The sequence below is a fragment of the Pseudorasbora parva genome, chromosome 19 (assembly GCF_024679245.1).
Source record: "Pseudorasbora parva isolate DD20220531a chromosome 19, ASM2467924v1, whole genome shotgun sequence".
Lineage (NCBI taxonomy): Eukaryota > Metazoa > Chordata > Actinopteri > Cypriniformes > Gobionidae > Pseudorasbora > Pseudorasbora parva.
This window is the reverse complement of record NC_090190.1, coordinates 40,717,186-40,732,592: the sequence shown is the minus strand read 5'-3', so window position 1 is coordinate 40,732,592 and position 15,407 is coordinate 40,717,186. Positions and strand designations below refer to the sequence as shown.

Genomic DNA, 15,407 nt, shown 5'->3' with positions numbered 1-15,407 from the left:
TACTTTAAAAACTATTTTAGTACACACTAAAATATTATTATAATTAATATGTATATATGTATTTTAGTTAAATAAATTACATGAAATGTATATGAAATATGTCAATATTTTAAACACAGTAATATAATATGGTGTACCAATTTACATCATATTTATATTATTTTATATATATATATATATATATATATATATATATATATATATATATATATATATAGAAATAATATTGCATATAATAGCACAATTATTAATAATAAATGTAATAATTAAATACTATATAATTTTTTTAAAGGCGCTTCCTCACATCATAAGCTTTATCATAATCATAATAATAATAATATATTATTAATATATATATATATATACATATTATAATATTTCCATATTTATATATAAAATTAAATGTGTGTGTGTGTGTGTGTGTGTGTGTGTGTGTGTGTGTGTGTGTGTGTGTGTGTGTGTGTGTGTGTGTGTGTGTGATATATCATATATATCATATCATATGATTATGATAAAGCTTATGATGTAATAAAGCACATTTTCATTTGCAATCCAGTTATGGTATTGGGATTATAGTTGACATTTTTTTTGTCAGACACAGATCTCCATCCCAATGGCTGATATTGTATGTGTGTGTGTGTGTGTGTGTGTGTGTGAGAGAGAGAGAGAGAGAGAGAGAGAGAGAGAGAGAGAGAGAGAGAGAGAGAGAGAGAGAGAGAGAGAGAGAGAGAGAGAGAGAGAGAGAGAGAGAATCCTATTATGGCTTTAAACGTTTCCTCTGTGTCACACACACAAATCTGTCTGTAAAGACAGAGTTGATTCCTGTGCGAGTCGTCGCCAGCACACACACACACACTGATCTCTCTGCATATTCTCGCAGTTATTGTTGCTAAGCCCATCTCCGCAGGAGGATATGTGAGTTGTAACAGTCAGAACAGAGAGTGACGTGGTTCTGATGATGGAGGTTTATGATAGACAGCTGGTGTGTTACGTGCGGCGCGGTGTGTGTGTTCCTGCACCGATCAAACACACTCCAGCTTCAGACGCTGATGATCAACTCCATCAGAAGTGCTTTTGACTGTCCGCTGGAATTATGACATAAGGTCTGTTCTGTAGCACACAATCAGCTTTAATGGCAGTTCCCCAAACCTATGAAGCATTATAAAGCGTCAGCTACACGTGTGTGTGACCATATGTGTGTGTGATGCTCCTGGAGGCAGACCATAATATTACTGATTCCTCTGATACTACAGTTATTGTTCATATAGTTCATGCTTTGCAAATGATATTCATAATACTTGCCTTGAAAGTGTCAAAATATTTATCTTATCTGTGAGCACTGAATTATTTTAAATTAGTTTTGTTGTATTATTTATTTGTAGAATAAAAAAATTCTTATCTTTTTTGTGAGCACTGAATTATTTTATATATATTTTTTATTATTATTATTGTTTTAGAATTTATTTTTGAGCACTTATATTTTATATAATAATATTTTTTCTTTGACTGGTCTTTTCTGTATTTTGTAGAATTATAATATTTTATATAATATTATTTATTTGATTTTATATTTTTAATATTTTTTCTTTTGCTCATATTTTCTTAGCAGTTGATTGAATTATATTTAATATAATATTAATTTTATTTTATTTTTTAAGAATTTGTTTTTCTTCTACTAATCTTTTCTATGAGTACCTAACTGAATAATATTTTAATTATTTTAATTAAAACACTTTATAATATTTTTTTTCTTTTACTCATCTTTCATTTGAGCACTTGGCTGAATTATATTTTATATAATAATATTCTGAATTGTATTTAATTTTTTTAATAATTATTTTTTCCTTTTACTCGTCTTTTCTGTATTTTATAGAATTGTATTGTATATAATATTATTTATTTGATTTTACATTTTTAATATTTTTTTCTTTTACTTAAATTTTCTGAGCAGTTGATTGAATTATATTTAATATAATTTTCATTTTATTTTATTTTTTAATAATTTGTTTTTCTTCTACTAATCTTTTCTATGAGCACTTAAATAATATTTTTAGTTTAATAACTTACATTTAATAAATAAATAGTCAGTTAACTATTTCATATAATATGCTATGTATATATATATATATATATATATATATATATATATATATATATATATATATATATATATATATTATAGGCCTATATAATGTATTTTTCCTTTTACTCGTCTTTTCTTTGAGCTCTTGACTGAATTATTTATTATACCTTTTATTGATTATTTTATTTATTTATTAAGAACTAAATGTAAGATATTTCTATAAGGTAAATTTCCTCTATTAAATAAATTTTAGAGTTTAAACCTTTTTTATGAGAGCATGTGTTTTTCTAACCACAGAAAATAACATCTTTTGTTAAATACATTAATTTATATAAATTCATAATGTAAATAATTAGATGGGTTGCTGCCAAAAAATAAATCAGCATTTAACTAATGCAACTACGTATATCTAACCGTGCATTTTAATAAGTAAATGAGATGACTGAAGTGGTGTGTGCCGTGTTTTGTGGTCATGATTCTCTCAGGTGTTCTCCATGAATGATGAAAGTGTAGATCAGCTCACAGCGCCTGTCTGATCCGGGAACAATGACGGGGGCTTTTATTGGTAAGATGGACGTTTGCCAGGCTTTAGAGGATTATTAACCGCATAATGATTTCCACAGCGGCCTTATTTATGATTCAAGTCATGTGAGGTTGTGTGTGTGTGAGTTATTTGAATATCGTTCAAAGCCTGTTACTGTTCCAAACAATCTGCTTTATAAGTCTGATCCTATTTTCTTATTGAATCTGGTCATAAGATCATCATTTTGAGTGCCAGCGGAGACTGACCTAACAGTTCAACCCCAAAACCCACTCGAGGTCAGACGTGCGGCGACACATAATCCGACTGACCATAAAGATAAAAGCACTTATGCATGACTATCAAATGAATATGCTTATGTTAAATCTGTGTAATCCGGATGAATTGACATTTTATATGCAATTCAAATACATAAATCTTAAATTTAGGCCTAAATGAAGAAGTGGAGTGAGGATGTTGAATATTGGATGATGTTAGCGATATCATATTAGTATTGATCTGAATATTAGGGTTTTAGATGTAATGAGTAAGTGGTTTTAATGGCTTATAATGGGTCTTTTATCGTATTACTGTTAATGCTGTTTTCTGAAAGCAATACGCATAATAATAACAACATGCAATGCAAAATTGCATGATATTTATGACCCCTACACTGCCAAAAAATACTTATTTTTTTTTCTTGTTTCTAGTCTAAATATCTACAAATTCTTACATTAAGAAACATTTACTAGACTAGTGAAAATTATTGTCTTGTTTTGGGGAAAAATACCAAAAAATGAAGAGAGTTTTTGCTTAAAATAAGCTAAATAATCTGCCAATGGGACAAGCAAAATAATCTTAAAACAACATTATTTTACTTACCCCACCGGCAGATTACACTGTAAACAATGCTGGGTTAAAGACAACCCACTTTGGGTTGAAAATGGACAAACCCAGAAATTGGGTTGTTTGAATGGGTCCATTCACTGGGTTCAAACGACCCAATTTCTGGGTTTGTCCATTTTCAACCCAACTTGGGTTGTTTTTAACCCAGCATTTTTTACAGTGTAATCTGAGATTATTTTGCTTGCCCCATTGGCATCTTATTTAGTTTATTTTAAGCAAAAACTCTCTTAATTTTGAGTTATTTTTCCCCAAAACAACACAATTACTTTTGCTTGTCTACACTGTAAACAATGCTGGGTTGAAAACAACCCAAGCTGGGTTAAAAATGGACAAACCCAGAAATTGGATCGTTTAAACCCAGCGAATGGACCCTTTCAAATAACCCAATTTCTGGGTTTGTCCATTTTCAACCCAGCTTGGGTTGTTTTTAACCCAGCTTTTTTTCAGAGTGTAGTAAATAGTTCTTGTCTTAAGAATTATTAGATGTTTGGACTAGAAACAAGACAAAAATACTCAGTAAGAGGAGCATTTTTGCAGTGTGGGCGGCGTGCACAGGAAGTGACATCATTGACATCTTGCGTGTGTCCTGCTCTCAGGTCTTCCAGAGCAATACTACAGCCTGACGTGGTTCCTGAGCCCCATCCTGGGCCTGATCTTCACCCCTCTGATCGGCTCGGCCAGTGACCGCTGTACGCTCCGCTGGGGCCGCAGACGGCCCTTCATCCTGGCCCTGTGTGTGGGCGTCCTGCTGGGCGTGGCTCTCTTTCTCAACGGCTCTCTGATAGGTGAGGACGGCTGGAGAAATCGAAATGATTGTTTAATGTATGTAGTGCACACCTGGCTTTAATTCCCTCTCTTCCTACCACGGTTTGTACGATGGTAATATCTTGTTTTTGTCAGTACCTGAGCAAATGCTTTGCGTGTGTGTCAGCATGAACTCCGTGGGTCTCTATGACATGGGAAAGGACTAGGAACCAGTTCACAGGGAACTGTTTCCTGTTGTGCCCCTTTTTACCTTTCATTGCCTATCTGGAAGAACTTCCTGTCTCCGCGGCTCGTTTGCTGCGCGCCGACTCAGGAAGAAAGCTCAATACTCACCCGACCGCTGACATAACAGAGAGCAAGAGTCTCGCTAGCTTCCGCTCACTAGATGCGTGTTTTTGGACAGTTTCAACAGCGTTTAAACAATACTACAAATAAATGTATTAGAAAGATTTATACATTTTTAAAATTTATTTTTATTGTTTTATCATTTTATTTTTATTTATATATTTTTCACACATTTAATATATATATATATATATATATATATATATATATATATATATATATATATATATATATATATATATATATATATATATGTACATTTTATGTATATATTATCATTTTATTTTTATTTATTTATTTTATTTTTATTTTATTATATTATTAATTATTTTATTTTTATAATTGTATTTTTTATTTTATTTTTATTATTATACTTTTTATTTTATTATTGTATTTTATTTTTTAGATTTTTATTTTATTTTAGTATTTTGTTTTATTTGTGCACCACCATGAAGCTAAAATGTGGTTTCTATTTTTTATTTTTTTTTATTTTTTTACTGTGCATTTCTAGCTGTTGCTAGGCTGTTCTGCGTGGTTGCTAGGTGATTCTCTAGTACTAGCTCAAATCAAAAGTCCACCCCAAGTATCCATCAGGTCCCTTCTTCAGTGCGAGTCTGTGGATTTTCTTTTTCTGTTTTATAATCCTAAACAGAGCAAAGGACGTCTCTTCGCAATAAAATAGTCTTTAGCATAAACCGTATGTGACGAGTGATACGCTAAAGTTTGTTCTTTAGATTAGGGGTTTATTCAGATCATTGTGAGCAGCACACACACACACTCCAATAATTCCACAGATTAAATACTGAATGACCCCGTGACCTCAGGCTATAGTAGCACACATCTAATTTAACAGCTCTAAAATAAGCCAGAACAATCAATATGCCTGTTTGTTTTCTCATGCGCACACACACACACACGCATGTAAATAGTGCATGTTGTGACAATGTGCTGGATCAAGGTCAGGACACAGAGGTGTGAACCGGGATGTTTGAATTCCCAGAGGGCTGTGTGTGTGTGTGTGTGTGTGTGTGTGTGTGTGTGTGTGTGTGTGTGTGTGTGTGTGTGTGTGTGTGTTAAAACAACTAATGTGTTCAACCATTTATGCATGACAATGGATTATGAAAGAAACATTTCTTAAAATGAGCACCTTAAAAGTTTTTTTGCCTCGCTGGTTTTTTTCATTGTGATTACCCAAACCTTAATCTGTGTGTGTGTGTGTGTGTGTGTGTGTGTGTGTGTGTGTGTGTGTGTGTGTGTGTGTGTGTGTGTGTGTGTGTGTGTGTGTGTGTGTGTGTGTGTGTGTGTGTGTGTGTGTGTGTGTGTGTGTGTGTGTGTGTGTGTCCTTGTTTATATTACATTGTGGGGACCAAATAAGGATAGTAAAACCTGAGATCACCAGCCAGCGGTCCTCACTTTTCAAAATGCTTATAAATCATACAGGATGAGTTTTTGAGAAAGTAAAAATGCTGAATGTTTCCTGTGATGGGTAGGTTTAGGGTGTGTGTGTGTGTGTGTGTGTGTGTGTGTGTGTGCCTGTGTGTGCCTGTGCGTGCGTGTGCATGTGTGTGATGGGTAGGTTTAGGGGGTGTGTGTGTGTGTGTGTGTGTGTGTGTGTGTGTGCGTGCCTGCATGTGCGTGTGTGTGTGTGATATAGGTTTAGGGGCAGGGGAGTGTAGGGGGATGGAATATACAGTTTGTACGGTATAACAAAAGCTAAAAACAAAGATAGTGAACCAGACGTGTGTGTGTGTGTCTCTCAGGTCTTGCTATAGGTGACGTGCCGAATAACCAGCCCATAGGAATAGTGATGACGGTTTTGGGGGTGGTGGTGCTGGACTTCTGTGCGGATGCGACGGAGGGCCCCATACGAGCGTATCTGCTGGACGTGGCCGACACCGAGGAGCAGGACATGGCCCTCAACATCCACGCCTTCTCTGCAGGTACAGCACACTCCTCACACACTCCTCACACATCACGACTGACCATCATGAGACACTCGTTTGTGTCTAATCTGGCTTCACATCTATGATTGACAACTGCACTCTATGACACACTTCACACTTCAAACAACTATTACTCAGTGTTAAGTGAGTTTATGCTTAAAACGAGGAAGAAATATCTGCCAATGAGGTCAGAAAAATAAACTTAAGGGATAGTTCATCCAAAAATGAGAATGTGATGTTTTTCTGCTCACCCCCAGGGCATCAGAGATGTAGGTGTGTTTGTTTCTTCAGTAGAACACAAATGAAGATTTTTAACTCAACCGTTGCTCGTATAATGCGTGTCAATGGGGTGTATTTCTATGAGAGTAAAAAACTCACAGACATACGAATCCATATTAAACCCTGCGGCTCGTGGGCGACACATTGATGTCTTAAAGGTGCACTATGCAACTTTCCCTCCACTGGAGGGCGCCTATTCTAAACAAAGGTGTAGTTTGATGACGCAAAGTTTGAGTGCAGCATCTTGGGACATGTGGTCTTCACCTCACAGCCGGTGGACAATAGGACTCGGGCAGAAATCACGTTCATGGATGCGGTTATTAACGTTACTGTAGTGAAGCAGAGCAGGAGCGAGTGTTGTGGAGCTGAGCACGGCCGCTGGAGCGATTGTTAAACAAATACCTGCCTCGCGAACACCGGGACTTTTATTATGACGGGACGGGGGACAGTCGCCGGGCGCCTGCACTGATCCGCTCTTCCGGTTATGATTATGAGGTAATGCAGCTCTGTTTATCATATCAGATACATTTAAGTGTGTTTAAAACGATGTAATGACGTTACTCCGTGCGCTCACTCGTTCACACTGCTAAGAGTAAAGCGCTCCGGCCAAACCTCCCTCAAACGCTATGCTGAAACGTTTCAGCTCCTTAGTTAAAATAGCAATTTTCTCACAATTTACAAATAGTTGGAAACATTTGGGATATTGTAAGTACTCAACTGAACAAAATATAACACCGGCCTAGTGGTTTGTGGATATTTTACTGCAAAAATACTACATAGTGCACCTTTAAGACATGAAACGATCAGTTTCTGCGAGAAACACAACAGTATTTGTGTTATTTATTTACCTCATAGCAGACGAATCTCAACTAGTGTTCCCAACGCCATTACTTTCACCGGAGAAGGTCAAAAACCCGGCGCGATCGTAATATATAGATTCTTATTAGTGCCTGCGCGGATCGGTTGAATGATGCATTTATGTAAATATATATCTATGATCGCGCCAGTTTTTGAACTTACTTGACGGAAGTAATAGCGTTGGGAATACTAGAGGAGATTCGTCTGCTATGAGATTAAAAAAATAACAAATACTGTTGTGTTTCTGGCAGAAACCGATCGTTTCATGTCTTAAGACATCATTGTGTCACCACGAGCCGCAGGGTTTAATATGGATTCGTATGTCTGTGTGTTTTACTCTCATAGAAATAAACCCCATTGACACGCATTATACGAGCAACGGCTGAGTTAAAAATCTTCATTTGTGTTCTGCTGAAGAAACAAACACACCTACATCTCTGATGCCCTGGGGGTGAGCAGATAAACATCACATTCCCATTTTTGGGTGAACTATCCCTTTAAAGGTGCAGTGTGTTAATTTTAGCGGCATCTAGTGGTGAGGTTGTGAATTACACCCGTCCACCGCTCTCCCCTCCCATTAAAAGCATAGAGAAGCTATGGTGGTTGACATAGGACAAACATGTCGTCATCTGTGACAGCAGAGAGTGATAACCGCTCTGTGGAGAAGTTTCTCCCTTTAGGGCTATTGTAGAAACATGGCGACTTCACTGTACAGGACCCGTGGTGTGTGGAGATAGTTCCCCATAGTTTTCCCAAATATTCCCATGGTGTTAAACTGTGTGTGTGTGTTTCAGGGCTCGGTGGAGCAGTGGGTTACGCTCTGGGAGGTCTTGACTGGACACACACCTTCTTGGGTCGAACCTTCAAATCTCAAGAGCAAATCCTGTTCATGTTCGCCGCGGTTCTGTTCACGATTTCCGTGGCTCTGCACCTGTTCAGTATCGAGGAGCAGCAGTTCAGTCCACAACAAGACCGTCTGGATGAGGAGGCGGAAACCGAATCCAGCGTTAAAATGGCACCGCACCATCCCCAGCTCGACATGATCCACGAAGACGAGCCCTACGGCTATTACGACACGGACCGGCGGTCGGAGCGCGAGCTGGACATGGACTTTTTGGACGTGGACATCGTGCGCAGTAAAAGCGACTCGGTTCTGGCGATGGCCGACGCCACGCTGGACCACCTAGATCACGATATGCTGTTCCTGCGCGAAATCGAGCCGTCGATCTTCCAAGATCGTATTTCTTCCTATCACGGGTCGCCGCCGCGGCGCAGCAGCAGCGCAGGGAGTCAGGAGTTCCTGCGCGGAAAGTTCAGCCGCTTGTCGGCGTTTATGCAGCAGGTGGAAAGCGAGGGGGAAGAAGCTCTGCTTAACAATCAGCTCAACGAATCCAAAGCGCCCAACGGACATCCGACGGAGCTTAACGGCCACGGCCCGGCCGGTTTTCAGCCCTCCAGCAACAACGCATCCATGCGCCGCAGACGCCACACGTTCTACCGGCAATCCTCCTGCACCTTCTCCTACTACGGCCGGGTGGGATCGCACCGATACCGCTACCGACGCGCCAACGCGGCCTTCCTCATCAAACCGTCCCGCAGCATGAACGACATCTACGAGATGGAGAAGCGACAGAAGCAGAAGAACGGTGTGAGAGCGAGGCATCAGAGCGGGAACACGAACTCCAGCGGAGACACGGAGAGCGAGGAGGGCGAGACCGAGACCACCGTCCGGCTGCTGTGGATGTCGATGCTGAAGATGCCCCGAGAGCTGTTCAGACTGTGTGTGTGTCACCTCGTCACGTGGTTCGCCATCATCGCGGAGGCCGTTTTCTACACCGACTTCATGGGACAGGTCATCTATGAGGGCGACCCTAAGGTGAGATCCTGTGCTTTCATTACAGATGTCTACGTCTGAGGAAGAGTTCACCACAACATTACCACTTCATTGTCATTTTTGTCGAAGTATTTTTTTTATTTTTTATTAACACATTTCAGGAGGAGCACATTCAGATAATTAGGCCGGAGACACACTGCAAGCGTGGCGTTTCTGCTGCGTGTCAGCCGCGGGGCGGCTGCCTGGCGTTTTCTCTGTCTTTGCACACCAGAAGCGTGTCTGACGCGGCGCTGCTGCTGCAGGGAAGCCGTATACTTCATTTTAAATATAAATATATTGCCTATGATACAGCAAAGACAACGTCGGCAGTAGCCTATTGACCATACATATATGGTATTGACGGCAAAATAGGCTACAGAATATTTCGTTCTGTATTGACAGGTTTAATATTTCAAAATCGATAATTATGTTGTTTTTTATTATTACAAGTAGGCCTATATCTGCATTTATGTTAACCTAAAGAATTTCAAACATGAAAATGTCATTTATTAATATGTATTCGTGTCAAAATGGCATATAAACATCTTTTCCAATGCTATTTTGCCTAGAAACGCTTCCAACACGCTCGCGTGTCGCGTGAAAAATAGGCGTCTCTTCTATTTGAAGCATGCACACGTTTTCCGCGCGGCTTGGACCGCGCGTGAGCCGCGCGGCTGACGCAGGCAGTATGCAAGCGCTAACCGGTTAACATGGGAGCCGAAATAAAAACGGACACGCCACGCAGCCGAGACGCTCACGGCACGCTTGCAGTGTGTCCCCGGCCTTAGACCTAATTAAACAATGGAGCACGTCAGATAATCACACCTAATTAACATAATACTCTGGGTTCGGGCTAAAATCTGAGCCACTAGCCCTTCCCTGGACAGCATGCCAAATACGCATAATCTTTACTTTCTTAATTTGATGTAAGTGTAAACTCGTGAAATGATTTTGTTTATTGTCAAGCACCATGAAAATAAATCTAGTAAATACAACTTATATTAAATACAACAACTTACGCTATATATAACTTTGTCTGAGAAAAAGACAACATTATAGGCAAATAAAAAACAAATAATTCAGCCAGATTTTCGACATGGTATAATATTAATAATAATAATAACAATAATATTTATTGATGATGTATTCATTTTAATAAAAAGCGGATATTTAAAGCTCCACTGTGTGATATTTTCCCCCATCTAGTGGTGAAAAGGACCATCCAGTGGATATTAGTTTCTGTTCCTCTCAATTCTGATTTCGTTTTAACTCCTACGGTGGCCGATTTAGTCCAAGATTAACATGGCAGTCCCCCTCTTCACATTCGACACGGTGCCATCGAGTGTTAAAACGCGAAAGGCGAAGCTTGAATTTACGGGTATGTCCCTCTTTGGCTACTGTACTTTCAAGATGGAGGAGCAACATGGCGACCGGCATTCGAACCCCTCACCCGTATGTATTTTCAACGGCATATTATAAACTTACGAGAATACTTTATTACTTGAAGAAGTAAATATACATTAATGAGCACATATATTTTTGAAAGAACTAAGGGGTTTTGGCTAAGAATAAACTAAAAAAGTTACACAGGTTAGCTTTAAAATAGAAAAGCTGATAATTAAATCATTAAAAAATAATTAAATTAAAAAATAAATAAACAATATTTTTTGTAATACTATTAATAAAAATAATATTTATTGATGTATTAATTTTAATAAAAATCTTATTTAATAGAAATAGAAAAGCTTATAATTAAATAATACAAAACAATTAAATAAAAAAAACCTTTTAAAAACTTGTTATCATTGTAATATTATTAATAATAATAATAATAAATTATTATTATTATTATTATTATTATTAATGCATTTATTTGAACAAAAAGCTGATTTTTTAAATAATTCAATAATAAACTAAACCAATTAAATTTAAAAACAAATAAAAACACTTAAATATATACGTTTGTTGTAATAATAGTAATAATTATGGATGTATTCATTTAATAAAAGCTAATATTTAATTAAAGGAAAGCTGATAATTAAATTAAAATATAACTTTAAAATAAATAAATTAAAAATAAATACAAATAAAACTAACAATAATTTCTAATTAAAAGAGACACTATAAATGTAATCATTATAATGTAAAATTTAAATAAAAATACTAAAATAACACTACATGATAATTAAATCATAAAAAATACAGCTACAATTAAGAAAACACTAAAAAAGCTGAAATATTTCCCTGCTTGTCATGTAGCAGACATCAGAAAACTGTGAACATATGCCATATAAAATATTCAAGTAATATGTTGAAATATTAACTTACAATCTCAGGGCAGCTTTTAGTTCCTCGGGGTTTGGCTGATGAAAAAGCTTGGGAATCCCTCAGAAAACTACAGGTGCTGAGAAATCATGATTTAGTTTGTGATTTCTGACAGTAGGTTTGCTAACATTCTTTTAAGAGACGACATGGTTTAAGTGTCACCTTTAAAGGAGCTGTATGTAAGACATTTATTTCAATTATTAATCATAAAATGGCCCTGATATGTCTCTAGACATTAAGAAATCATGTTCATTTCAAACACTTCTATCACTGACAGCAGTAGTCCGGCCAGGATATTGTCATTATAAAGTTGTTGTTGCAGCCCTCAACTGATGTTGATGATGTCATGTTGTGTTTTGGCCTGAAGCTCCGCCCTCCACCGATCAACCAATCATGAAGTCAGTAGTGTTTCGGGTTGCCAGATCTGCTCTAGTTACCACAGCTGCAGATCTACAAACGCTCCTGATGATCCTGCAGCCAATCTGGCAACCTCGAGTCAGGAGGAGGGGGAGGGGGAGACACCGCTCTACAGTCATCTGAAAGTGATTGCAGTACCAGTTCTGGCCACAATCTTACATACACTTCCTTTAAAGATCAGCAGGCGTAAAGCAGAAGATGGACATCAGATGGAAACTTCACCCTAAATATGAGTGTGTGTGTGTTTTCCCACAGGCTCCGCTGAACTCCACAGAACTTCATAACTATCACCGTGGGGTTCAGATGGGCTGCTGGGGGCTGGTGATCTACGCCGCCACCGCCGCGGTCTGCTCAGGTACGTCTCCTGAAGCTACAGCTGCAGTCTGATCACATCTATCTCTATTCTTTATCTTCATTCTGCGTCTCTTCTGTCAATGCAGCTTTACTGCAGAAGTACCTGGATAACTTTGACCTCAGCATAAAGGTCATCTACATCCTGGGCACGCTGGGCTTCTCGGTCGGTACGGCCGTCATGGCGATCTTCCCAAATGTCTACGTCTCCATGGTGATGATCAGCAGCATGGGAATAATCTCCATGAGCATCTCGTACTGTCCGTACGCTCTGCTGGGCCAGTATCACGATATTAAAGAGGTCAGAGACGTGCTGAAGCTGATCCCGTCACATGACCAGTGTTCACCGGGACAGCACTTTACTTTCTGGAACGAGTAGCTAACTTGTTTACATTGTTCAGTAGCATAACAGAAATGTAGCTATTTTTATTAGCTTTAATAAGCAGTAATTAGTAGCGGTACAGCATGAAAAAAAGGGTTAAAAGAGTTCCTCAATCTAGAAGTCCTACATTTTACACTTCTGAACCTCTTGTCTCTTTACCTTTTGTCACATATTGTGCACATTTTGTGAGAAAAGTGAATAGGTACTGCTGCAAATTCTGAAATAATTTAAAAAACTATATATATAAATTATTTAATTTTAAATTATAGCTCAGACATCCTATACTTACATGTTTATCACTTTTAGGTTTTCTGTAAAATGACACCAACATTTTGAACCTAGACCACTGTATGTGTGTATGGGAGGCTTTTCAATATGGGTAGGCCAAGTCCAGGCGGAAATGGCACCAGAGTAATTTAGTGTAAATACATTACTTTGTCTAAAACAAATGCAAAGTGATGCATATCTCCAGAAAGTAGAGACTCTAAGCTTTCAAATGAGGTCAGAGCTCCTCCACAGACATTAAAAAAAAACATTCTGTTTGCAGTACGTCCATCACAGTCCCGGGAACTCCAAGCGAGGCTTCGGCATCGACTGCGCCATCCTGTCGTGCCAGGTGTACATCTCTCAGATCCTGGTGGCGTCGGCGCTGGGCGCGGTGGTGGACGCGGTGGGCAGCGTGAGGGTCATTCCCATGGTGGCCTCCGGAGGATCCTTCCTGGGCTTCCTGGCGTCCTGGTTCCTCGTCATCTACCCGGGGTCCAGCAGAGAGGCCGACGGGTCCAAGGGCGAGCAGACGAAGGCCCTGACGTCTTCTAATAACAACGGCGTTACGGAGAAGCCCAGCTTCCTCAAACTTACCCGCAAAGGTGCCGCGACCACCACCTGCAAAGTGGAGTGCGAATCCACACTGTGAATGTGATCGACAACGGCTAACATTCCCCACGGATGGGCGGCAGGCGTGCTTTTCTTCTTGTTTTTGTTGGTTTGACTGTCTTCGGCCTGGCGTTGCGGGTCTCAGGGCTGCTTCTCAGGGCCACCAGGGGGCGACTCTGGGCTGAACTCTTCAGGAGAGAGAGAGAGAGAGAGCTGAGCTCGGTGTCTCTCGCTCTTCACCACATGCACTTCCCTTGCACACTTTCATTCTGAGCTCATCCTAAACAAATCTAACGTAAAGAGTCTTTAATATAAGTTTATCGCTCTGAAACATTATCTTTTTCCTATTTTTGTGACTGATGTCCTGGTGGAGGACATTATGATTACCCAAAGTTGCTCAGTGCAATAATAACAGTTATTTTAATGGCTTTATTTTAGTCGTGTTATGCAGGTCAAGGGGTGAATCTCATGATTAAATGTCATATATTCATATCTTGAGAAACATGCCAGAAAGTCTATTTTCATTTGCTGGAAATACAGGCAAATTTTTGTGACTTCATGACTATTTTCATGACAATCCACTGACCCGAAGTGAAATGATAGAAAACTTAGTTACAGATAAGTGTTTTTTCCCTCTTTTTTTGCTTGTTGCTTTAAAAAAGAATAAGTTAGAAGTTGAAGTTGCAGTTGTTTTATAAATTAAAAAAACCTGTAGTAATCATAAACATCTAGGAAATATTATTTTAAAATAGAATACATTGAAACAGTACAGCAGACATTTTTTACTAAATCATACGCACACAATCTAATTATTCCTTTCCTCGTTTTACTAAATAGTGCACACAATATAACTCATCCCATCGTAATTATTAATCAGTTTTAATTACTAGCTCCTCTGTTTTAAATGATGTGCACACAATATAATAATTTGTTCCATCATTTTAATAAATCGTGGCCACTGACTAATACGCCAGCATGTACTAATTCGTTCCCTCGTTTTGATTGAACTAAATCAAGGCAACCAATTATTATAACATGGCCATAATTTAGTAAAACAGGGATTTACTTAAAGTGAGGGAAGGAATGAGTGAATTGTGCTGACGAATTGTTAATTCATGGCCATGATACTTTTTCCGCACATCATGTGTGGGGCTCCGTACGTTACGTTTAAAGGGTTAGTTCAGCCAAAAATTACATTTCTGTCATTAACTCCTCTCCCTAATGTCGTTCCACACCCGTAAGACCTCCGTTCATCTTCACACACAGTTTAAGATATTTTAGATTCAGCCCGAGGGCTTTCTGTCCTTTGAATGTAAGTGTATGCACACTATACTGCCCATGTCCAGAAAGGGAATAAAAACATCATCACAGTAGTCCATATGAGACATCAGTGGGTTAATTAGAGTCTCTTGAAGCAGAGAAAATACATTTGGGTCCAAAAATAAAAAAAACTACGACTTTATTCAGCATTGTCTTCTCTTCCG

General features: G+C 38.5%; 1 protein-coding gene across 1 annotated transcript in view; it reads left to right on the top strand.

Moving 5' to 3' along the window:
• LOC137048044 (solute carrier family 45 member 4) overlaps positions 1-14,977 on the top strand; it is a 50,908-nt gene extending 35,931 nt beyond the window's left edge. Inside the window, exons 4-9 of the mRNA XM_067426024.1 lie at positions 4,106-4,294; positions 6,380-6,559; positions 8,494-9,575; positions 12,570-12,669; positions 12,755-12,966; positions 13,595-14,977. Of these exons, the coding sequence (XP_067282125.1) occupies positions 4,106-4,294; positions 6,380-6,559; positions 8,494-9,575; positions 12,570-12,669; positions 12,755-12,966; positions 13,595-13,963 (2,132 nt within the window). The 3' untranslated portion in view covers positions 13,964-14,977. The remainder of the gene's footprint in view (positions 1-4,105; positions 4,295-6,379; positions 6,560-8,493; positions 9,576-12,569; positions 12,670-12,754; positions 12,967-13,594) is intronic.
• Positions 14,978-15,407: the final 430 nt, after the last annotated feature.